Consider the following 25,524-nt stretch of genomic DNA (forward strand, 5'->3'; position numbering starts at 1 on the left):
TTTCAATGATCTGAATGCATGCAGGCTACCATTCTCACTTTCCCTCGACCATTGAGTTTACCCTGGATATAAATAACCCAAGGCAATTCCTATAATGTGATATATTAAATGTTCTTTATTAAGAAGAGTACACTATAAAAGGAAAACTACAAAATAATCTTATCCATACAATACTTACAATTACAAGAGATCCATTTTATGTAGACTTGTCTGAAGAGTAGACTAGAACAGATTTTCAGCCTGCTCTATCCTGATTTCCAGTCATTGATCAGTTCACCTCTTCCCTGAGCTAGCTAATTGTGCTGTAAAGCAAGGTGCTCTTATAGCTTTCCATACAAAGAAGTTGTAGATTCAAACCCAGTCTTCAGCAAATCAGTTTTACCACTGGCAAACATCACAAATGAGTCATATTTACCACAACTGTTTAATCAATTAACTCATTGGACTTGCTTGTGTCTCCTTGGCAAAAAGGCTTATTTCTTACTTTTCTGAAGAAGGGTCCAGACCCGAAATGTCAGCTTTCCTGCTACTCTGATGCTGCTGGGCCTGCTGTGTTCATCCAGCTCTACACTTTGTTATCTCTCAATGAACTTTGACCTGAGTTTTTGCTTGCTTGCACTTTGTCATCCAATCAACCATATATTTACACAGCATAGTTGAATGACAGTCATAAATTTAGCTGATAAAAATTCCACTAAGTTCACATCTGATTCATTTGTGTCCAATATCAAACAAAATTTCAGCTTTTCCAGAGTTATTGTGACAGTTCAGTGCATTACTGTCGAGTTACAAAGCTTGATGCAAACACATTCACATTCCTTCAGTGAAAAGCAGAAACACCTTAAAACCAGTTATCTTTCTAATTGTTAGGTCATCACCTGGCTTCATATACTTTCTCCTCATTTTTTCAATTTGGCAGACCCAGTAAATTTTAGGTTAATGTCCACATACATTTATTACATAGTGCTTAATAGCTAGTTAATTTACATCTTAGTAACATGAGAGTCTTTTGGAAGACCTCAGATTTCCCTTAAAAGTCAGTACACATTACACTGAACGACACAGACTTAGCATTTAACTGGAATTAAACTGGAGGTATCTGGTATTCTAATCAGCAATATTTTGCTCCTGGCTTATCTTAAGATGGCAGGTGAACCTTTGGGTGATAGCTGCGTTTACAACATTTCCCCCAAGCTTTGCTTTTGGTTATTAATTTTTTATACAATTGCACAATTAAAAGTAAAATGTTGAGCAATTTTTGTAATCAGTGTCAAAGTTTTTTGCAGCTTTTCCTGATAATTTTAAATAATTATAATGGTGGTTATTGGCTAAATATAACATTTTATGCCTTCATTCAGCTTTACAGCCTAAAATTTTTCTTGAATTGAACCCTTCCTTTAAGGAACATAACTTAATTGGAGTGTCCAATATCAACCAAGGAATCCAAGATTTATGGTTCAGATTTTTCCCTTTGTGGCTCTGGCACTACTTGGCATGTGGTAGTTTACAGACCTAAAACGGACAGACTATTCCTGTTCACAGCAAAACTGAAGTTTCTGGAGAAACTCAGCAGGTCTTAAGGCATCTCTGGAGAGAAGCCAGAGTTAATTCTTTGAGTCCGGTGATCCTTCTTCAGAAGTGATGATAGCTATAAAAAGATGGTATACATATGCTGAAGACAGTGGGTGGAGGTGGGGAGAAAGGAGTAAGTGATAGGTGGCGATGAAGTCTGGACAGAGAGAAAGACAGTTGGGCAGATAAAGGGGTTGATATTGGTAAGCCAGGGACAAAGAAGAGCTACTAATGGTTGACTACAAGTAGGTGAAAATGGGTTGGCTGTGCTGAACACGGCCCATGTTATCAGTGATAATGGGAACTGCAGATGCCGGAGAATCCAAGATAATAAAATGTGATGCTGGATGAACACAGCAGGCCCAGCAGCATCTCAGGAGCACAAAAGCTGATGTTTCGGGCCTAGACCCTTCATCAGAGGGCAAAGGAAGAAAAGTATTCAGGACCTAAAATTATTCAACTTGAATTTTGAGTTCTATAGGCTGTAGGGTCCCTAAGTGGAAAATGAGATATTGTTCTTCCAGCTTATGCTGAGCATTGCTGGAGCAATACAGCAAGCCTGAGTCAGAAATGTTGGCCAGCGAACATGGTGGTATGTTGAAGTGGCAGGCAACTGGAAGCGGGGTCATTTTTGTGGACAGGATATGGGTATTCAGCAAATTAGCAAATGCAGAGGAGATCACTTTCTGAGTGGCAAATACAGATTGAGTGAAGTGCGTGTGATTCACTGCTTAACCTGGAAAATGTGCCTTGGATTGTGAGGAGAGAACTAAATTACAGGCAAATGATGCACTTTCTGTGATTCTGTGGGAAGATGCTTTGGGGAGGTGTTGGAGGTGAAGAAGGAATGGACCAGGGTATGCTGGAGGGAACGGTCCATCTGAAATGCTGACAAGCCAGGGGAGGGTAGTATGTGTCTGGTGGTGATATCAATCTGGAGGTGGTGGAAGTGGCAGCTATGATACTTTGGATGTAGATTCTGGTGGGCTGAAAAGTGAGGACCAGGGGCACCGTACTGGTGTAATGGAGGGAAGATAGGGGTGGGGACAGATGTACGGGAAATGGGTTGGACATAGCTGAGGGCCCTGTCAACCATGGTGGTGGGGAATCCTCAGATGAGGGAAAAGGTAGACATTTCTGAGCAACCCTGTGAAAGAAAGTGTCAGCAGAATAGATGCAATTGAGGCAGAGAAACTGGAAAAAGAAACAAAGAAACTGGAAAAAACAGTAAGGACGTAAGTGGGAAGGGATTGGAAAAATGGAGAAATCAATCGAATTAAAGTAGGAAGACAGAAATTCCGTGGGGGGCAGAAGCAATGGGTCTATCTGTGCAATCCTGTTAGTAGATTTTGGTAAAAAGGTAGAAGTGAGCTCTACAGGATTGAAAAATTGAGAGCTTGGAGGCTGTGAGGGTTAAGGGGGGAATCCTAGGTAAGATGAGATTGTTGACTATCGTGAACACAATAACCTAATGTTCGATGGTAGGATTATGATCCAGGGAGTAGTAGGAGGTGTCTGTGACCTGGCACTCAGATTCCACAATGTAGAGGTCACTATGCCAGACAACAATAAACATCACCCTTGTCAGCAAACTTTCTGTTTTTATTTGTTTTCCATTTTCTGTTTTTTGATTCTTAACAAATCCTCTATCCCTATTAAGCCATGTCTGATTCAGCAACCTTTGCATGACATCTTTTTGAATGCCATTTGCAATTCTAAAATACCCCATCCATCTATCCCTTACCTATTCTCAAAAAAACTAGTTTGTCTAACGTAATTAGGGGAACAACGAACATATCACTGGACTAGTAATGCAGAATACCAGGTTAAAGTTCTGGGGATTTGAGCTTGTGACCCAGCATGGCAGGTGGTGAAATTTGTGTTTAATAAAAGTCTGGACTAAAGAACCAGCCTGATGGCAACCATGTGACCACTGTCAACTGTCACAAAAACATGTGTCCGGTTTGCTAATGTCCTTCAGGAAAAGAAATCTGTTGTCCTTAGCTGCTGTAGCCTACATGTGATTTTCAGACCCACACGATGCAGTTGACTGTTAGCTGTCCTCTGTGCAATTAAGAATGGCAATAAATGCTGACCTAGCCACACTCATCCTTTCTTAAAACCATTTTGATTCTGCCTAACCATATTATGATTTTCTATGTGCTTTCTTATCAATTCATTCACAACATGCCCCAACATTTTATTGATGTCAGGCTGTTGGTACTATAGTTTTCTCTTCTGTCTTTCACTTTTTTGATTCATATTTGTTATCTTCTAATTCAATGAGACCATTCCAAAATCTAGGACATTCTCGAATGATCAAGAATCAATAGATATACTGTCTCTGCGACCATGTCTTTTATAATTCTAGAATATGGGCCTCAGACCTAGGTGATTAATTGACATTTGGATCTGTTAATAGCTTCAATATTTTTAAACATTGAGATTTTCATTTCCCAGTATTTTTGTTTTGTCTCTGAGAAGACAAATATAGAATATTTGTTTAATGCCGGCTGCTTCCTTATTTGCCATTGTAATCTCTCTCATCTCAGCCTATAAGAGACTTTGTCCGGTTTGTCATAATTTATATGGTGGTAAATAAGTAATGCCAATAATTAAATATTTCATTTTTCCTTCTATGATTAAATATTGTCAGATCTGTTACAATCTGCCTTTATATTTCTTGCTAATGTAGACTCATTGTTTTCTGTCTCTTCAACAATAATTTGGTAATTTTTGCTGGTTTCTAAAACTTCCATAGGTTTGCTACAGTTCTTGACATCATTACATTACAATTAAATTTAAAACTCTTCTGAACCTCATTAGTTAGCACTTTTCCTGTGGACTTTTAATTTCTCAACAAATCTATGTTCATTGAAAATTCTGAAATATCTATGTATATATTCATCATTGCTCATCTACTATCATATCTTTTAATCTGACTTCCCAATCCTTAGCCAATTCAGTCTTTTAAATTAAGATTCTAGTTTTGAACTTAAATACATTCCTCTTGAATTCATTGTAAAACTCATCACAGTATGATTGTTGTTTCCCAGTGGTTTCCTGACCATGAGTTTACTAATTAATCTTGCCTCATAACAAAAGGAAAGATATAAAAGAAATATATTTGGTTAGTTCAGGTTTTGTTTTGCTCCTTTACTGTGTGACTGATGACAAACGCCGGTTTGGTTGCAAATGTTTTGTCACCCTGCTAGGTAACATCATCAGTGCGCCTCTGGTGAAGCGTCAGTGTTCTGTTCCGCGTGTTATTTATACGCCTCGGTTTGCTGGGGTGGTTTGTATTATTTCCGGTTCTGTTTCTCAGTGGTTTGTACACAGAGTCTAATTCCATGTGTTTGTTGATGGAGTTCCGGTTGGAATACCAGGCCTCCAGGAATTCCCTGGCATGTCTCTGCTTTGCTTGTGTGACTATGGATGTGTTGTTCCAGTTGAATTTGTGTCCCTCGTTGTCCACATGTAGTGAGACAAGTGAGAATTGGTTGTGTCTCTTGGTGTTCATCTCAGTTTTCTTCCAGTTTGGCCTATGTAGTGGTTCTCACAGTCCTGGCATGATATTTTGTATACGTCACCAGTTTTGCTGGTTTTGAGTATGGGACCCTTTACGTTCATCAGAGCCCTCATGGGGTGGTTGTTGGTTTGTGGGCTACTCTGATAGGACCTAGGGGTCTGAGTAGTCTTGTGGCCATCTCTGAAATGTCCTTGATGTAAGATAGGGTGATTAATGAGTCTGGTTGTGTTGTGCCTTTCTGTGGTGGTCTGTTTCAGAGATAATTGAAGATTGTGGTTTTCAGATAAAAACTGAAAGAACTGCAGATGCTGTAAATCAGGAACAAAAACAAAGTTGCTGGCTAAAATCCAGCTGATCTGGCAGCATCTATGAAGGAATAAACAGAGTTAACATTTTGGGTCCGGTGACCCTTCCTCACAACTGATGGTGGCTGGGAAATCATCAGATTATATGCAGAAAATAGGGAAGTGGGTGGGGTAGGGAATAAATGATAGGATAGAGCCCAAAGAGAGAGAAACACAGTTGGACAGACAAAGGAGTTACTGTTGCGGGAGGGAAAAGAAGGGGTGAGGGCGGAAGTGTGGGAGATGAGTCGGACCTAGTTGAGGGCCCTGTCAACAATGGAGCTGGGGAATCCTTGGTTGAGGAAGAAGGTGGACATTTCGGAGGCTCCCTTGTCGAAGTTGGCCTCATCTGAACATATGCTTCGGAGATGGAGGAACTGAGAATGCTTTTTGGGTACCTGTTCTTTTAGAAGACTCTGTATAGGTGCTCCTGTTGTGCTTTGCATAGTTCCGGGTTGCTGCAATGTACTGTGCTCGTTTAAATAGTGTCCTGATGCAGCTCCGTTTGTGGGCATTGGGGTAGTTGCTAGGGTAATTAAGTACCTGGTCTGCATGTGTAGTCTTTCTGTATACGCTAGTCTGGAGTTCCCTGTTGTTATTGCGTTCTACCATTATGTTCAGGAAGGGTGGTCAGTTGTTGTTCTCTTCTTTCATGATATTATGTGTTAATTAGGCACTTAAGTGGCCAACGACATGGCTTCACAAGGATCAAGTGCCATGGGTGGAAATCCAGGCTCTTGAGAGAACCTCTGGCCATAGCCAAGCTTGCTTTCATGTGCAGGAGGCCTCTTGTGTGTAGGGGAGGCCTATAGTGGAAACAAGCAGGAGTGGTGGGGGGAGTGCATTCTGCAATTGGACTCAGCTTTCTTTCTGCTTTTCTTGGGAGTGATGGGAAAGCTGGGGAAGATCAGGAGGCTGTATTTAGGTTTAGGATTACAACAAGGAGAGCAGAGGAGGCTGTTAGGATAAAATGAAGTGTTATTTGTTATGTTTCACAGGCTGCTTTATCTTACATTCAGGCAACACTACCTTTAGATTTCTGAAGAAGGTTCCAGACCTGAAACGTCCGCTTTCCTGCTGCTCTGATGCTGCTTGGCCTGTTGTGTTCATCCACCTCCACGCCTTGTTATCCTTCTCCCAACTATATTTAGATGGCAGTTACACCCTGTATGAGAATGGCGTTCATTTTCTTTCTGCTTTGCCCCACGTAGACGTGGAATTCATAGGATACTCAGCCATGATCAGATTGACCCTCTTCCCTGCAGCCTTCGTTCTTGTCCCTGCAGGTAGCAATTACTTCATTTCTTCAAAGTTAAGGCTGATGTTCCTCCATCATTGCATCCTGTATTCCCATATCCACTAACCATATTCATATCTTATTGTAATTTTCCCCGATTACTTTGATTAAAGTATCCAAATAACTTTCACTCTGATGCTTGCATGGGGGTGAAGTCATTTATCCTTTTGGACTGGAGCGGAGGATATTGTTTCTAAAAGTTGTATAACCTCTGGGAATTGTCAAACTGTCAAAGCAATTTCACAGCTGTCAAGAACTGTCAAAATGTTTTCTTTTCTCAGTAGAGTGTATTTGGCAATGTAGAACTTTAAGTAATAGAATTTTATTTTGTCTCCTGTTCTTCTATATGTTTGGACATAAGGTGAGTTTACATGGTAGAGGAAGGCGAGAGAGTGGTGGGTGGAACTACAGTTTGGCATTAAATTGGCTTGTGGAGGATGGGGGGACAGTGGCTTGGTAGGAAACATTGAATAAGTTAGGGAGTATGATGAGACATTTAGGATATGCATGGGGACTAGAGTGGCATATGGAGTATGATGAGCATCTTGGTTGGGTAAATGGAGATGGGATTATGAACAATCACAGGAGATGGGTAGAGAACATTTGTGGGATGAGTTGCCATGAATGTGGCATGGGAAGTATGTGGGGGTAAAGAGGATCTGAGGAATGTTTTATATTTTATTCTTGTGTTTTAATTTTTGGATGCTGGTCACAGAACTGAAGTCCTGAGGTGGCCTGCCTCTGAACCCTACAATCAATTCACATCGTCCAGGCTGACCTGGCCCAATCTTAAGTCAGTGTACCCTCCCAATCTAAAAACAGGGAGTGCAGGTGGTTATTTTTAAATGTCAGTTTCATGGAGCTGGGAATTTTCTCCTCTCTGCACACCACATCCTGGACTGAAAATAGCTTCTAGTTGTCCTTTTTCTTTGACCTGTTGAAATACATGAACTCACATGTATAAGTGCAGAATCACGTTTTCAGAAAAATAATATTTTCTAGTTTCTGCACCTTATAAAATCTTCGTATCAACTTAGCAACCAAAAATATAACATGACTCATCTTCAAATAATTAGGCACAGATTTGTGAGGTGAGAAATAGACCTAAAGAAGTGGTGGAGTTGTTGAATTCATTTGAATTGCTTGAACAAAGAACTCACATGTAGCTGGTGGCCACTCCCACTTTTTAATTTTTAATGGTTCTATTAGCAAATTCTGCTTTGAGCATTATCGAAAGATAGGTCTTGCTTTTTCTAAGCTCCAAACATGCATGAATGCTCTGAAAATCCTCACCAAGTTCAGATTTAACTTTGACTACAAATGTCTTATTCTAACTTTCTTTTCTGGAACTTCAAACCTGCAGAACTCCAGTGTCCTTTAGTCTGTCTTTCTTCCTGCATTTAAAATCTCTCACTGCTGTCATCTAATTCCTGCTTCCTGAACTCATCACCACATCACCTTTCATTTCCACTCAAACTTAGTGATGTTTCATGCTATGAAATAAAATTACATAATTTATTATCCTCTGCCATGGCAGGTGAGAATTTGACTGTCAATAAACTACTATGCATCAGATCCCGAACATCCTGTGCAAAAACATCAGCTACGGTGATTGCTAGCGGCCCTAGAGGTAATGTATATAATCTGCAAAACTGCTATTGGCTATTCTTTACTATTTCCTGCAACTAATTATTTCAGATGTTGAAGTCTCCCTTTTTGATGCATTGGGTCTTTACTGAAGCACTTAAATTATAAAAATTTATTTGCATTTTGCTGTTTGGACTGTAGAAGGAATGTATTGGTTAGTAAATTTAAAAGATGCCTAATGGTTCAATGCTTAATGCTCAACATTACCCTTTCTTCAATATCACTGAAGTGTTCCCTATCACATGTTAAATTTATTTGACCATTTTTTCATCATGCCATGATTCGTTTAAACCCCCAATTTCTTGGTTCATATATGACTTTCTTTTATATAAGCCATAGTACAATTGAGCCTTCAGGCTCAGAATATCTTTCTTAGCTAAAATATAGTTTTTTAAAAAATGATTACTTGAGCAGATATGATTTATGATCCCTTAAAACAATACTATTTAATCATTAACTGAAAATATAATCCTGAAGAAAACAGGTTCAAGTGTAATTTTGTTTACTAACTGAAATTTTATTGTTAAAATAAAACCATCATGATGTTAATATTTTCTTACTGGCAGCCAAATTTTTCAACATTTCTGAGGCTGGTAGATAAAATAATATTTCTTCTTTAATGCTTAACCCACACAACCTCTCATCTTCTTAAACATTACTGATAGTAGAGATTGTTGAAAAATTAGGAGGATAGGTTTAAAAAGCCCTACCTTCGGTCACAATTCACTTGGGAAAGTGCACTAATATCCAAGCTGCACTACTCCTGAGAAATTACTCAAAGTCCCCAGTTTTCCTGTCTGATGAACTCAGGTTAACAGAAAACATTGGCTAGGTTTCTTTACATAACTTGGAACTACAATTTATTACAAAAAATTAGTTCAAACTACAGGGAAACAAAACTGTTCTTTTGGTGAACATATAACTCTTCTAGCTGAATATCTACTCCACTTCCTAAATCATTACACACTTAAAGATAGACAGAATGAAACAAAGAAAAACGGATTAAAATAAGCAGCAGAAACAGTTCAACAGCACCAGTGCACACGATTCAGTGCCTTTTGTTTCCCAAGTCCTTCTAATCTGTGAACCACTTCTTCATCCTGAACTGTTTTAGTTTTTTAATGCATACTCAGGAAATTTGGCAACTAATTGTTTAGTCTGTCAGTCACCAGTTAGAGACATCATCTTAAAGTAAATGATTGGAGAGAATAGTTGTCTTCCAGGTTATGGTTATTATCAACACAGAGAGAGAAAGCTACCCTTTTTTTTGCTACAGCCTGGATACTTTTGTATCTGTATTGTTTGTGTAGTGATTGGAACCAGGTTGACCTTGTTGACTATGAGGTTATACCTGTGCCAATCAGAAAAGCCCTGGCTGACCAATATAACCAGGGGAGTAGATCTCCTCAGTTCAGCCAACAGACTCTGAGATAGCAGGTCACAGCCTGTGAATTGTGCACAAGTAAATAAAGGGTGATTTGGTCACGGGATACTGGCCTCTGTGCAGTTATTTCAATGGTGACGGGAGAAAACAGGATGTACCTGAAGAACATTCGCTTGCTACAGTCATCTTGGAGTTGGGGTAAGCATTTCTGGCATCATGCCTTTATTTGGGAAGCTTGACTCATTTGATCCTGCTATCATAGACTGGGCCTGGTATGTGGAAAGAATGTGATATTTTTTCCAGGCAAATCACATTGGGGTGGATGAAAAGCAACGAAAATCCTTCTGACTGTTTGCGGACTCACAGCATTCTTAATTATAAGGGGCTTAACTTTCCCAGAAGCACCAGATGCTAAAACCTTCCAGGAGTTGACAGAGTTGGTCAAGAAATATCATGACCTCAAACTTCCTCTCATTCTGAGATGCTATCGGTCTACTTTGGCTGTCAGAGAACTGGGGAAATCCATATTACGATTTTTGACGAGGTTGAGAAGACTGGCAGAGGCAAGTGATTTTGGGTTAACACTGAATGAGATACTGAGAGTCCGGTGTGTCAGATTAATGACATAACTGTGTAGAAGCGCCATCTGGACTTCAAACAGGCAGTACAACTGGTGTTGTCATTAGCAAATGCGGCAAGTGGAGAATGGGAACTGTAGGGCATCCCAATGGAAATGGACTCCCTCACCTGCCTGACTGAGTCTGGGGAACACCACTTGAGCGTAGGCAATTGCAGAGCCTCATGCAGGGCATATCCTGGATATAGCGACCCTAGGCTAGCCCACAACAGAACCCCACAACAAAGCAGAACCTTGGCCAAGTGGCTGAAAAGTTGTTGTAGTTGCTGTCGGTGTGTGGAGTCCTACAAGGCCTGGCTTTAATAAGAAAACTTGTAGAGCAGTACCCAGGAGAGTGCACACCCTGGAAAGTCCCCCTACATTTGGGTTGGAACAATTAAATTGCTTAGTGACATCCAAATCGGAACCAGTTGAAATTATGTTTGGTTAAATGGTCACCCATATCCCATGGAGGTCAATACTGGTGCAGCTGTATCTGTGGTTGCAGAATTGGTCTTTAACAAGATTCACTTGGGACTCCAACCCTTATGTTTGCACAAGATGTCAACCAGAACAACAACATTCAGTGGGGAAACCATTGCAAATTCAAGGTACAACTTCAATTTGGATCTCCTATGAGAAACAGTTGTTGCACTTACCACTGACGGTAGTAAAAGGCTCATGCCCAAGACTTTTCGGCCAGAATTGGGTGAGAAAGATTCACCTTGATTGGCTCAACATTTATCAATTGGAAAATGGCAGCTTCTGTAATGTCCTAGTGAAATACTCAGGAGTATGTCAGGAAGGGCTTGAGACTATCAAAGGGACCAAAGCCACTTTACATGTTGATCCGGAAGCAATTCTGAGATTTTGCAAGGCCTGCACAGTGCCATGTGCCTTGCAAGCAAAAGTAGAAGCAGAAATCAGAAGGCTGCAGAGCAAAGGAATCACCAAACCAGTGCAGTTTGTCAAATGGGCAGCACCGGCCAGTTCACCTTTGTGGGGATTTTAAGCAAATGGTATACTACTTCTCGCAGCTGGATAAATACCCAATCCCTTGTATAGAGGACTTGTATGCAAAGTTGGCATGGGGGCTATCCTTTACAAAGCTGGACATGAACCACGCATACGTGCAATTGCGACTGGCTAGGAAGTCTAGAAGTACACCACAATTAATCCCCGCAAAATTTTATATCAGTGTACAAAACTGCCATTTAAGCTATCATCAGCCTGTGCCCTTTTCTAGCAGACCGTGTAAAACATTGTACAAGGACTACTCCAGGTTGCTGTTTATCTGGATGACATACTAATAACAGGGAAGACCAGTAAAAAGCATTTTGAGAACTTGGACATAGTGCTTAAACATTTCTCCCAGGTGGGCATGCGCCTTAGAAGGAAACAATGTGTGTTCCAGGCACCCAAGTGACCTACTTGGGTTACAGAGTGGACAAAACTGGGTTACGCCCATTGGAAAGGAAAGTGAGGGTAATGAAAGGAGCCTGGGCTCCCACGTCTGTACTGCGGCTTAGGTCTTTCCTTGGGTTAATGGATTATTACAGAAAATTCATACATAATCTGGCCTTCACCTTGGCACCTTTATACCTCGTGTTGAAAAAGGGTCAGCCTTGGAAATGGTTGCATAGCCAAGAAGGAGCCTTTAGGGAAGTGAAAAAGCAGCTATTGTCATCTAAGGCGTTGGCCCACTACGATCCAAAGCGAGAGCCAGTGCTGACATACGATGCCTCCACATACAGTTTCAGCGTAGAGTTGGCTTACCAGTAGCCCAGCAGAGAGGAACGCATGATTCCATATTCTTCCTGGACCTTGGCTAATGTTGAACGCAGATAAGCTCAGATAGAGAAGATCATCGAATCGCTACAGAGTGGAAACTGGCCTTTTGTCCCAACAAGTCCACACCGACTCTCAGAGTATCCCACCCAGACCCACTCCACTATAACCCACCCATCTACACATCCCTGAATACTACGGGCAATTTAACATGGCCAATCCACGAAGCCTTCATATCTTTGGACTGTGGGAGGAAACCGGAGCACCCGGGGGAAACCCACACAGACACAGGGAGAACGTACAAGCTCCACACAGTTGGCTGAGGATGGAGTTGAACCCAGGTTCCTGGTGCTGTGAGGCAGCAGTGCTAACCACTGAGCCACCGTGCCGCCCTGGAAGATTTGGTGTGAGAAAGTTTCACCAGTACCTTTACGAAGGAAATTTGCCATTGTAAGAGATCACAAACAACTGCTAGGGCTACTGAAGGAAGACAAGGTGGTGATTATCATAGCTTCTGGTAGAATTCAGCTTTGGGGTCTTATTCTCAATGTGTACAAGTACAAGTTAGAACACCATCCAGAAAGCCAAGTGGTTAATGCAAATGCCTTGAGCACCTCCCACGGGCAGACACTCTGCTGGTGGTGCCTGGAAGAGTCTGTTTTGGTTTTAAACTTCATGAAGACTCTTCCAATCACCACTGACAATACGCAACTTTGGACGCAAAAAGATCCAGTTCTAGAGAAACCAAAAATGCTGGTGGTAATGGGAGAAATAGAAGGGGCTGTTGCACCTCAGATTGAAACCTTTCTGGATCCAGCGAGACCAGATCACCCTCAAGGATGCCATATTACTATGGGGAGGAAGGATGATTGCTCTGAGCAAATGTCGCTGCCAGACACTGGCCAGACTCCACCAGCATCATCCAGGGGTTTCCAAGATGAAGATACTGGCAAGCAGCTATGTCTGGTGGCCAGGGAAAGCGATGGCCTCATGGTATTATCACTGGACGGTTAATCCAGAGACCCAGGTAATGTTCTGGGGATCTAGGTTTGAATCTTGCCACGGCAGATGGTGGAATTTGAAATCAATAAATATCTGGAATTAAGGGCCTAATGATGACCATTGTTGATTGCTGAGGGAAAAACTCATCTGGTTCACTAATGCCCTTTAGGGAAGAAAACTGTAATCCTTGCTTGGTCTGGTTTCCATGTGACCCCAGACCCGCAGCAATGTGGTTGACTTTTAACTGTCCTCTGGGCAATTAGGGATGAGTAGTAAATGCCTGACCAGCAACACCATCATCCCGTGAATGGATTTTAAAAAAGGGTTAGATGCCAACATAGCAGTATTGGTGAGGCAGTGCCCAGAGTGCCAACAAGGACAAAAATTGCTACCAGCAGCACCGCCACATTCATGGGCATGTGGGAATGATTAGGAAAATCCTGGACTCTGTTGCACGTCAACTGTGCCAGTGCTTTAATGGGCTCAATGTCTCTGGTAAATATGGACTCCCCTTCAAAGTGATTGGATATGCATAAAATTTGTTTGGCAAACTCAGGGATGACAATTGAGAAGCTGCAAGCACTATTTGCTTTACACAGACTCCTGGAAGTATTGATCACGGACAATAGGATGTCATTTACCAGCAGGCAATTCAAATATGTCCTAAAGTCAAATGGCATTCAGCACATAAGGATGGCACCATATTGGTGATCGTCCAGTGGGCTAGCAGAAAGAGCAGTCCAAAAGTTGAAGGCAGGCTTAAAGAAGCAGCCTACAGTAGCAATTCATATCAAACTATCCTAGTTCCTGTTCAATTATAGAATCACCCTGCACCCAATAACAGGGAAAGCTCCAGCAAAGCTGCTGATGGGGAGGAGACACAACACTAGGTTAACCTTCATACGTCCAGACCTCAGTGGGGGGAGGGGGGTAAGTGTTGGGGCATGGTGCAAGAGGGTGAAATGGCAGCAGGAATGTCAATGCCAACGACACGCCACTGCTAGGTAAGGAAGACAATTTAATTCAGAGGACGAAGTTTGATGCTGGAAACATGTCTGGGCACGGGATTAAGTCCCATTATGTACAAAGTTCAGGTAGGTGATACAGTCCTGAACAAACATATGGATCACCTGAAAACTTTTACCTTGCATATGGGACAGGGGCAAAACCTACTTTGCTCCTGAGAACAGCCAGAAGGCCTGTAGGAAACCATGGGTTCTCCCCTTCCATCTAGTCTTGAGCAAACCTCAGAGTCCACGATGGATGCAGCCTTGACACTGCTACCGCCGGAAGAAGAGAAGGAAACTCTCCTAAGATGCTCCAAACATGAGCGGTCTCTGGCCCTGTACATGCTGCCCATGTCAGAGTCCGAATCAGAGGAACAGGACTTAGGGTGAAAACATCACAGGAAAAGCTACAAGCCAAAGACCAGGCCTACATCCCAGGACTTTGGGGAGGTGGTGAAGGATGGGGGTGTGTCCAGCGTTGTTGATTGGAATTGTTAACCTGTGCTAATCAGGGAAACCGTGGCTAACCAATATAACCAGGAGAGTAGATCTCTGTAGTTCAGGCAACTGACTCTGAGCTGGCTGGCCATGGCCAATGTATTGTGCACTAGTAAATAAAGGGTGACTTGGTGATGGGATACTGGCCTCTGTGCAGTTATTTCAGTTTGCAGATCGCTTGTTCATCTGTCCGGGAGCTACAGGAGAGTTGCCATCATGCTGATTAAGTCTGGCTGCCCCAACAGGTCCTGTCTACACAAACTAATCAATGATCTGTCTCTGGACAAAATGGAATGATTTTGAAGACATCTTATCGGGTTATTTGAAAACAGCAATTATGTGAACACAATGCACAATGAGTTCCAGCAACAACGACTTTCACAGCCCTTGGTTTAAAGTAGTTCCTTTCCCCATTTTGGTCCATAATTCAACATAAAGATAGATCTTTAAAAAAGCATGATCTTTACATGCCTCCACCCTCATAAGAGATGAAACACTATTTTAAAATGTATTTCATCACAAGATATATGACATATAAACAACAAAGCACAAGACTTACATCCATTCATCCTTCCTCTTATATAACCTTACAACATCTTCATCAACATTTCTTCTTAGCCATGTGCATGGCACAATGGCTTTGAAGGACTGTGCACACTGATTGCTGTTCACAGTATTGACCTCTTGTTTTGAAAGTTTCTGTTGTGCATGGAGCTCAGAGATCCACACAGAGAAAAATATAAATTATTGTTTATTAAACTTTTAACTAATTCTGCCATTTTACACTTGGCATAATGCATCTGTATTCTCATTATCTTTTCCAGCAGTGTGGACAGTCTTAACATTAAATCACTGAAATAATAGAACCCCGATGTGAATAGTCCCATATTTTGAGTTTGACTTCTTCAATGAATGCCAGCAGATTATGGTCAATAAAGATTAATGGTTCATGGCTATTGCTTTGGACATAGACTTCAAAGTTTTGAATTAGAGTATTTCCTCTGACACTATTTTAGTTACTTCGAAAAGTTCCCATTAGCTTCTCTCTTTCCAACTCCTCATCTTGTAACAAGACTGCACCCAAGTCACAAATGTCATGTATCATTTTAGAAGGCTAGGAAAAATCACCTAGGCCAACACTGGTTCATTTATCATTCTGCTCCTCAAAGGCTACATGGAATTCTGCTGACTGTACTTTTTGCTTGTTTCCTTAACAAATTGATTAAAAGTACAGTTATCATGTGTAGATAGTTTGGGTCATGTTGAGATCAAAAGGGAGGAGGTATTGGGGGTCTTGAACAACATTAAGGTATCCAAGTCCCCAGGGACTGATGGGATATACCCCAGAATACTGAGAGAGGCAAGGGAAGAAATTGCTGGGGCCTTGAATGAAATTTTTGTATCCTTACTGGCTACAGGGGAAGTCCCAGAGGATAGGCAAATAGCCACTGTTGTTCCTTTGTTTAAGAAGGGTGGCAGGGATAATCCAGCTAATTATAGGCTGGTGAGCCTTACGTCAGTGGCAGGGAAATTATTGGAGAGGATTCTTCAAGACAGGATTTGCTTCGACCTGGAAATCAGTGGGTGCATTAGCGAGAGGCAGTATGGTTTTGTGAAGGGGAGGTTGTGTCTCACTAACTTGCTGGAGTTTTTTGAAGAAGTGACGAAGATGATCAATGAAGGTAAGGCAGTGGATGTTGTCTACATGGACTTCAGTAAGGCCTTTGACAAGGTCCCTCATGGCAGGCTGATACAGAAGGTAAAGTTGCCTGGGGCCAGAGGTGAGCTTGCAAGATGGATTAAAAGACTAGTTCAGTCATGGAAGACAGAGGGTAGCAGTGGAAGCGTGTGTTTGGGAATGAAGGGCTGTGACTAGTGTCGTTCCTCAGGGATCAGTGTTGGGACCTTTGCTGTTTGTAATATCTATAAAAGATTTGGAAGAGAATGTAACTGGTCTGATTAATAAGTTTGCTGATGACACAAAGGTTGGTGGAATTGTGGATAGTGATGAGGACCGTCAGAGGTTACAGTTGGATGTAGATCAGTTGGTGACTTGGGCAGATGTGAGGTAATGCATTTTGGAAGGTCTAATGCAAATGAAAAATATACAGTAAATGGCAGAACCCTCGAGTACTGATAGGCAGAGGGATCTGGGTGTACAGGTGCACAGGTCACTGAAACTGGCAACACAGGTGGAAAAGGCTGTCAACAAGGCATATGGCATGCTTGCCTTCATCAGCCAGGGCATTAGGTTTAAAAATTGACAGGTAATGTTGCAGCTTTATTGAGCCTTAGTTAGGCCATGTTTAGAATATTGTGTTCAATTCTGGTCGCCACACTACTAGAAGGATGTATCAGAGATAACAGGAACTGTAGATACTAGAGAATCTGAGATAACAAGCTGTAGAGCTGGATGAACACAGCAGGCCAAGCAGCATCTTAGGAGCAGGAAAGCTGATGTTTTGGGCCTAGACTCTTCATCAGAAAAAGGATGTGGTGGCTTTGGAGAGGGTACAGAAAAGATTTACCAGGATGTTGCCTGGTATGGTGGGCATTAACTATGAGTTGGAGAAACTTGGGTTGTTCTCACTGGAACAATGGAGTTTGAGGGGCGACCTGATAGAGGTCTACAAGACTATGAAAGACTGGACATTCAGAAGCTTTTTCCCAGGGTGAAAGAGTCAGTTACTAGGGGTCATGGGTTTAAGGTGCAAAGGGCAAGGTTTATAGGTGATGTACGAGGCAATTTTTTTTATACAGTGGGGAGGTAGTGGAAGCAGATACTATAGTGACTTTTAAAGGGTGTCTTGACAAATTTATGAATAGGATGGGAATAGAGGGATATGGTTCCTGAAAGAGTAGGGCGTTTCAGTTGTGATGGGCAGCATGTTGGTGCAAGCCTGGAGGGTACTGTAATTTTCTTTGTTCTTTCTTCTTGTTCTAACTATGTCTTTTTCATTGACATGACGTCAACTGCACAGGATGGAGTACTGAATTTGTGCTGTAGAAATGTGAAATTTGCATTGTTACATTCCAGGTAATTTTTAATTTTGTGCATTCGATGAATTGACTGTAAAGCAATTTCTAATTATGATGAAATGTCTGTCTTAGGTCACATTCATTTTTGGAACATATTTCATGGTGGAAAACTACTGGCTCGCTTTCTCTGTGTAAGTTTCAAATACTGATGAATTTGAGTATGTTATCTGATTATGTTGTTTTCTCCTGGATAATCAAAAGGTGGGGAGCTGTGTCAAAATCTTAAACTCCCTTCCTTAAAGCTAACAAGGGTCTCTTCACCACAAAGACTGCAGGTGTGCAGTAAGATGGCCACCATCACTTACTCCAATGCAAGTATGGACGGGCAATAAATGCTGGCTTATCTAGCAATGACCACTTCCCATGGCTGAATAATAAAAAAGGTAGACACATAAGGTGAAAAGGGTCTCATCCAGTTCTACACCTTGTTATCTCAGATTCTCCGGCATCTGCAGTTCCTACTATCTCTGTAAGGATATGCTTATGGGTTAGTTGAACTAAGGTGGCAGATAACTTATGTGAAACAGAAACAGCATGAATCAATTTGTTGAAATGTCTCATGTACAGCTGCATTAAACCTAATGCCATCCAGCTACCATGTTGTCTAGAATTTAATCTCATCAGGAGAGGATCAGTATCCAAAGATCCTCTATAACATCCCACTATCTACTTTTGGTGAAACTAACACAAAGAGGCAAATCGTTGTGATACTGATGGATTCCTAATATCATAGCAGTGTGATTCAGTGAAAAGGATATGTGGAGTGAAGTAAGGCGACAGAGAAAGTAAAAACACAACTACAGTAATTGCTTAAATTTGACACTTCACGAACAATTATAATTTAGTGTAAAATGCAGTAAAATATTTTAACAAATTGTATATTTTGATCAGTCATCTTATAAGGCTACTGTATCTAGCATGTCAATTAGTGAGGACAGTGCGATGCTTTATGCTGCTGATCAGCATGGATATATCTACATCTTTCACATTCTTCATTACACACTTCATGGACCTGAAACAGACCCTCCAAAAAGTAAGTATGACAATTAATCAAATGTTTCATAACCAAATGACTGAAACTTGATGTACTGTAACTAATCTTTTAATTTAATTAATTTTCTTGCAAAGCATTGACCCGTTGGAGGGCTCATGAATGCAGTATTACGAGGTAAGATGGGAGTTTTAGAAATGGGTGTGATAATGAATGATTTAATTTTGAACATTTTGTGTACATCTTAAGAAGAAATATTTTGTTGAACTTGTCATTTCTGATTTCCAATTTTTAAAGATTATAGAATTATCTAAGAGTGCCTAATCACAAGGACATGAATAAGAAAATACTGTAAATATAAATCAATATCAATGTAATACTAATTGTTTTACTTATCTAAATGCTGCATTTTCCATGTTTCCAATTCCAAGATATTGTGTTAAAATGATGCTGATGATGTTGAGTGAACAGGGGATTCCATACAGGAAAGAAACAGATATGAAAAAAATTGACTGAAATAGAGAAAGAGAGTCAGATACCGACAGAGAGACAAATGAAGTGTTTGAGAGACCTACTGAAGATTAGGCACAGAGAGACACAGAGAAGCAGACTAATGAAGGAAGAGAGGAACAGTGTAAAGAGAGAAATTGAGTAGCATTGTAACTTCATGCTGCACCTTCCCATCCTAAACAATCACTGGTACTCTCACTTGCCTGCTATTGCCTACCCACTGTCTAAACATCAGGTGAGCTCATTCCTTCTCAGTTTGTTGCAGTGCCTGAACAGTAGAATGGTGAGTCTGAGTAGTTTGGGTCTGCAAAAAGAATGGGCATTTCCATACTTTGATTTTCTGTCTTGGAGAGATTATAGTGTATTAATACTTATTATTGTGTTAATCATTTTGCACCAATTTACTCAGAAACAATAAAAAAAAATTCACTCCTGATGGTATGAGAGGGATTTTACATTACATTAGTTTAGAAAATGATGGTTTCTTTTCCTCCTCTATAGTATCATTAAGTAAGCATTTAAGGAACTCATTGTGAGAATGATAATGATTGATATTCCTACTTTTAAATACTTTTACAAAACAACAGATGGTCAAAATGTTGGCATAACAGTGCCTTCTTCTGTTTTTTTGCAGAAATGTTTTCTAGATCCAGTTGTTTGTGTGATTTGGTGGATTTATTCAAAAACAGATTATGACCAAGTGATGTTTTTGATAGAAAATCGGTCATGTTGTTGCTCCCGTTTGTTTCTTTGTATGGCACCATCAAGTTATGCTAAACAGCTTTCTGAAAGTACATGTCTGGTGATGTAGAAAATAAAGATATTTTATCCAATCAAACTTAATTTTTCTGTATTATGTTTATAGTATTGCACTAGTGGAAGAACATCAGTTGCTGCTTACATCTTCTATGGATTGTAGTGTGAAACTCTGGAATATCAAAGGAGAGCATTTAGGTAAGTTCCCAAAGGCCACAATTACAGGATCTGTTTTGCTGCATCTCTTATTGCGCAGATGAATTCTGTGCTGCATTATTTTATCAGTGGCAAAGAGGGAAGTAGTTTGGATGTATCATTTCCAACGTTTGACCCATTGATATTTCCCCACCCATATTTAGATGCATCATAGCTTTATTAATGAGATTTATTCCATGTTATAAAAACCTTATAATTTGAATATTTATTTGAGAGTGTGTGAATGTAATCAATTCTGTCTGAATCACAGAACAGAGAAATATTGAATCCCAAAGTGGCAGTCAATGGGAGAATTAGAAGAATGTAGCCGTTTGTTGTCTTGTCTCCTCAAGTGGTTCTACCAATCGGTAATGTCTTTCGGAAAATGCTCAGCAGAAAATTTATGTCTGACCACAAGAACTGATATCATCCATTCTATGATAATTAGAGAGTACATCACCAAGCATTCAGAAGAACAAAAAGACCATATTTAAAGAGATGCTACAGCTGGAGTATCTGCTCAGATGTGCAGCTTAGATTCTGACCAAACAAGTCAATTTTCAATATTGAGTATCAATTCAAAGGTGAAAAAACATTAGAAAAGTATAGCAATAGCTTGCATTTATTTAGCACTTTTAATACTGTAAAATGCCCCAGGGTGCTTTGCAGAAGGTTGATCAAACAAAATAGCGCTTATCATCCTGGAGCATTTGACAGCATCCCATATTATCATTTAAGGTGTGGTGCTGTTTTCTCTTACTGTATATTTAACTTATCGTTGACTAGTAAAGTAACTTTCTTGGAAGCTTGGTACAAATGGCCTTTTTTAAAATTGAATAATAGTACCACATTAGTTGTCCTCCAATCTTCTGTCCCCCACGCCTCCTATGGTCAGAGAAGATTTGAAAATTAATGTCAGAGTCCCTGCAAGCTTCTTTCTCCCACAGTAGCCTGGGATATATGTAATTTGAATCTAGGGATTTTAAGACCACTAAAACTGTTAATTTTTTTTGCTGTCAATGTTAATTTGCTCAAGTATATGTAGTCGCCTTCTCTGACTTCTATAACTACAATGTCCTCCCCTGTAATGAATACAGATGAAAAGTACACATTTAGAACATTGGCTAAGTCTTCTGGCTTGACACACACATTGCTGTTTTGGACCATAGTGATCCCTGCTCTTTCCCCAGTTATTCACTTGCTCCTAATGCACTTAGAAAACACCTTTGGAATTTCCTTAATATTACTGAGCAATGTTTTGTATGTTCCAGCTTTGTTCTCACAGCTTATTTTTTAAACAAACCCTTGCATTTTCTATTTTCTGTAGCATTTGTTGTTTTGACCCCTTGGCATCTGTCAAAAGCTTCTTTGTTTTTCCCTAATGCAATCCTATATGTGACTTCACATCTGCACTTCTGTGGACATGTTGATCCCAATCTTCTCCTTTATGAAAGTATGTGGCCTTTCTGTCTCACTGTTACCTTCTTTGATGATTCCCACCGTTCTGATATGGATTTTCCTGCAAATGTAGGCTCCCAGTCCACTTCAGCCAGATAGTTATTAAAACTTGACTTCCACCAACTCAGAACCTTTATCTCCAGCCTATCTTTATCATTAGAACATAGAACATAGAAAAGTACAGCACAGTACAGGCCCTTCGGCCCACGATGTTGTGCCATGAAGTAATCCTAATCCAAAAATAAAATAACCTAACCTACATTCCCCTCAATTCACTGCTGTCCATGTGCATGTCCAGCAGTCGCTTAAATGTCACTAATGACTCAGCTTCCACGACTACCACTGGCAAACTATTCCATGCACTCACAAGTCTCTGGGTGAAGAACCTCCCTCTGACATCTCCTCTATACCTTCCTCCTCACACCTTAAAACTATGACCCTTCGTGGCAGTCAATCCTGCCCTGGGGAAAAGTCTCTGGCTATCGACTCTATCCATGCCTCTCATTACCTTGTATACCTCGATCAGGTCACCTTTCTTCCTCCTTCTCTCCAGAGAGAAAAGTCCGAGCTCAGTCAACCTCTCCTCATAAGACAAGCCCTCCAGTCCTGGCAGCATCCTGGTAAACCTCCTTTGCACCCTCTCCAAAGCCTCCACATCTTTCCTATAATAGGGCGACCAGAACTGGACACAGTATTCCAAGTGTGGTCTCACCAGGGTTTTGTAGAGTTGCAGCATAACCTCGCGGCTCTTAAACTCAATCCCCCTGTTAATGAAAGCCAATACACCATATGATTTCTTAACAACCTTATCCACTTGGGTGGAAACTTTGACGGAGCTATGCACTTGAACACCAAGACCCCGCTGTTCCTCCACACTGCCGAGAATCCTGCCTTTAATCCTATATTCAGCATTTAAGTTCGACCTTCCACAATGCATCACTTCGCATTTATCCAGGTTGAACTCCATCTGCCATTTCTCAGCCCAGCTCTGCACTCTGTCAATGTCTCGCTGAAGCCTGCAATAGCCCTCGATACTATTAACGGCACCTCCAACCTTTGTGTCATCAGCAAACATACTAACCCACCCCTGAACCTCCTCATCCAAGTCATTTATAAAAACTACAAAGAGCAGAGGCCCAACAACAAAGCCCTGCGGGACACCACTCAGCACTGACCTCCAGGCAGAATACTTACCATCTACAACCACTCTCTGCCTCCTGTAGCCAACCAATTCTGAATCCAGACAGCCAAATCACCCTGTATCCCATACCTCCTGCCTTTATGAATGAACCTGCCATGGGGAACCTTATCAAATGCCTTGCTGAAGTCCATGTACACCACATTCACTGCTTGACCCCGTCAACTTGTCTCGTGACCTCCTCAAAGAACTCAATAAGATTTGTGAGGCATGACCTGCCCCTCACAAAGCCATGCTGACTCCCTTTAATCATGCTATGCTTTTCCAAATAGTCATAAATCCTATCCCTCAGAATTCTTTCAAAAACCTTGCTGACCACAGACGTAAGACTGACTGGTCTGTAATTTCCAGGGATTTCCCTATTCCCTTTCTTGAAAAGAGGAACAACATTTGCCTCCCTCCAATCTTCCAGTACAACTCCCGTGGAGAGTGAGGAAGCAAAGATCTTCGCCAGCGGCTTAGCATCCTCCTTTCTTGCTTCCCGGAGCAACCTTGGATAAATCTGGTCTGGCCCTGGGGACTTATCAATCTTAATGCTTGCCAAAATTACCAGCACGTCAACTTCCTCAATCTTGATCTGTTCAAGCCTGTTTTCCTGCTCCTCAAAATTCTCATTCACAACAAGGTCCCTTTCCTTAGTGAAAACAAGCAAAAAACTCATTTAGGGCTTCCTCTATCTGCTCAGACTCCACACACAGGTTCCCTATGCTATCCCTGATTGGCCCTACCTTCTCCCTGATCATTCTCTTATTCCTCATGTATGAGTAAAATGCGTTCGGGTTCTCCCTAATCCTTCCTGCCAAGCCTTTTCTGTGCCCCCTCCTCAGTCTACTTTTGAGCTCCTTCCGAGCAAGCCTGTAATCCTGTAAAGCTGTGCTAGACCCTTGCTTCCTCCACCTTACATAAGCTGCCTTTTTCTTTTTGACGAGAAGCACCTCTGTTCCTGTCATCCAAGGCTCCTTAATCTTACCCCTTCTTACCTGTCTCAGAGGAACAAACTTATGCATCACTCACAACAACTGCTCCTTAAACAGCCTCCACATGTCTGTTGTGCCCCTTCTGTGGAACAATTGCTCCCAATCTGTACTTTCTAACTCCTGCCTGATAGCGTCATAGTTTCCTTTTCCCCAGTTAAATATCTTCCCCTGGTAACTGCTCCTTTCCCTTTCCATGGCTCTGGTAAATGTGAGGCTGTTGTGGTCACTGTTGCCAAAGTGTTCTCCCACGGCGATATCTGACACCTGTCCTGGCTCATTGCCGAGCACCAAATCCTAAATGGCCTCCCCCCTCGTTGGCCTGTCCACTTACTGAGTAAGGAAACCCTCCTGAACACACCTGACAAAAGCGGCTCCATCCAAATCATCTGCACTCAGGAGTTTCCAATCTATATTGGGAAAGTTGAAGTCACCCATATCAACAACCCTGCTACGTTTGCACTTTTCAACAATCTGCCGGCCTATGAGTTCTTCGATCTCCCTACTGCTATTTGGGGGTCTGTAGAAAACCCCTAGTGAGGTGACTGCTCCCTTGCTGTTCCTAACTTCCACCCATACTGACTCAGTTGACAAACCTTCCTCAGCAACCTCAGTAGACGAGTCCTCATCAAAAGTTCTTTCAGCCACCGTTATACTGTCCTTGACTAACAAAGCCACACCTCCCCCTCTTTTACCACCTTCCCTGACCTTAATGAAAGATCTAAACCCTGGAACCTGCAACATCCATTCCTGACCCTGCTCTATCCATGTCTCCAAAATGGCCACATCATCAAAGTCCCAGGAAGTCCCTATCCAAGCTGCAAGCTCACCTACCTTATTCCGGATACTCCTTGCGTTAAAGTAGACACGCTTCAACCCAGCTTGCTGTCTGCCAGCACATTCCAGTGACAGTGAGGTCCTGTCCATGTCCTCCCTGCTCTCAACCTCCTGTGTACTAGGACTACACCTCAGTTTCCCATCCCCCTTCTGAGCTAGTTTAAATCCACCCGAATAGCACTAGCAAATTCCCCACCCAGGATATTAGTGCCCCTCTGGTTCAAGTGGAGACCGTCCTGTTTGTAGAGGTCCCACCTTCCCCAGAATGAGCCCCAATTGTCCATGTACCTGAAGCTCTCCCTCCTGCACCATCCCTGCAGCCACGTGTTCAGCTGAAATCTCTCCCTGTTCTTTGCCTCGCTATCACGTGGCACGGGTAACAAACCAGAGATAACCACTCTGTTTGTTCTAGCTCTCAGCTTCCACCCTAGCTCCCTGAAATCCTGCTTGACATCCCTATCCCACTTTCTACCTATGTCGTTGGTGCCTATGTGAACCGTGACTTGGGGCTCATCACCCTCTCCCTTCAGGACCCCAAAGACACGATCCGAGACATCACGGACCCTGGCATCTGGGAGGCAACACACCAACCGTGAGTCTCTTTCGTTTCCAGCAAGCCTTCTATCAGTCCCTCTAACTATTGAGTCCCCACTGACTATCACTCTCATCCTATCCCCCCTTCCCTTCTGTGCAGGAGGGACAGACTCTGTGCCAGAGGCCTGCACCCTACTGCATGCCCCTGGTAAGTCCCCCTCCCCCCAACAGTATTGTTTTTTCAGGGGAACGACCACAGGGGATCCCTGCACTGACTGCTTCTTCCCCTTTCTAACGGTGACCCAGCTTTCTTCATGCTGAGGAGTAACTACTTCCCTGTAACTCTTG

General features: G+C 41.7%; 1 protein-coding gene across 5 annotated transcripts in view; it reads left to right on the top strand.

Moving 5' to 3' along the window:
• LOC125450726 (WD repeat-containing protein 64-like) overlaps window positions 1-25,524 on the top strand; it is a 122,645-nt gene that overhangs the window by 80,966 nt on the left and 16,155 nt on the right. For all 5 annotated transcript variants that reach the window (XM_059643862.1, XM_059643883.1, XM_059643980.1 and 2 more), the window contains 5 exons: window positions 8,280-8,372; window positions 17,796-17,854; window positions 18,615-18,756; window positions 18,852-18,891; window positions 20,090-20,178. In XM_059643862.1, coding sequence (XP_059499845.1) covers window positions 8,280-8,372; window positions 17,796-17,854; window positions 18,615-18,756; window positions 18,852-18,891; window positions 20,090-20,178 — 423 coding nt within the window. The remainder of the gene's footprint in view (window positions 1-8,279; window positions 8,373-17,795; window positions 17,855-18,614; window positions 18,757-18,851; window positions 18,892-20,089; window positions 20,179-25,524) is intronic.

Source organism: Stegostoma tigrinum, chromosome 1 (assembly GCF_030684315.1).
Source record: "Stegostoma tigrinum isolate sSteTig4 chromosome 1, sSteTig4.hap1, whole genome shotgun sequence".
Lineage (NCBI taxonomy): Eukaryota > Metazoa > Chordata > Chondrichthyes > Orectolobiformes > Stegostomatidae > Stegostoma > Stegostoma tigrinum.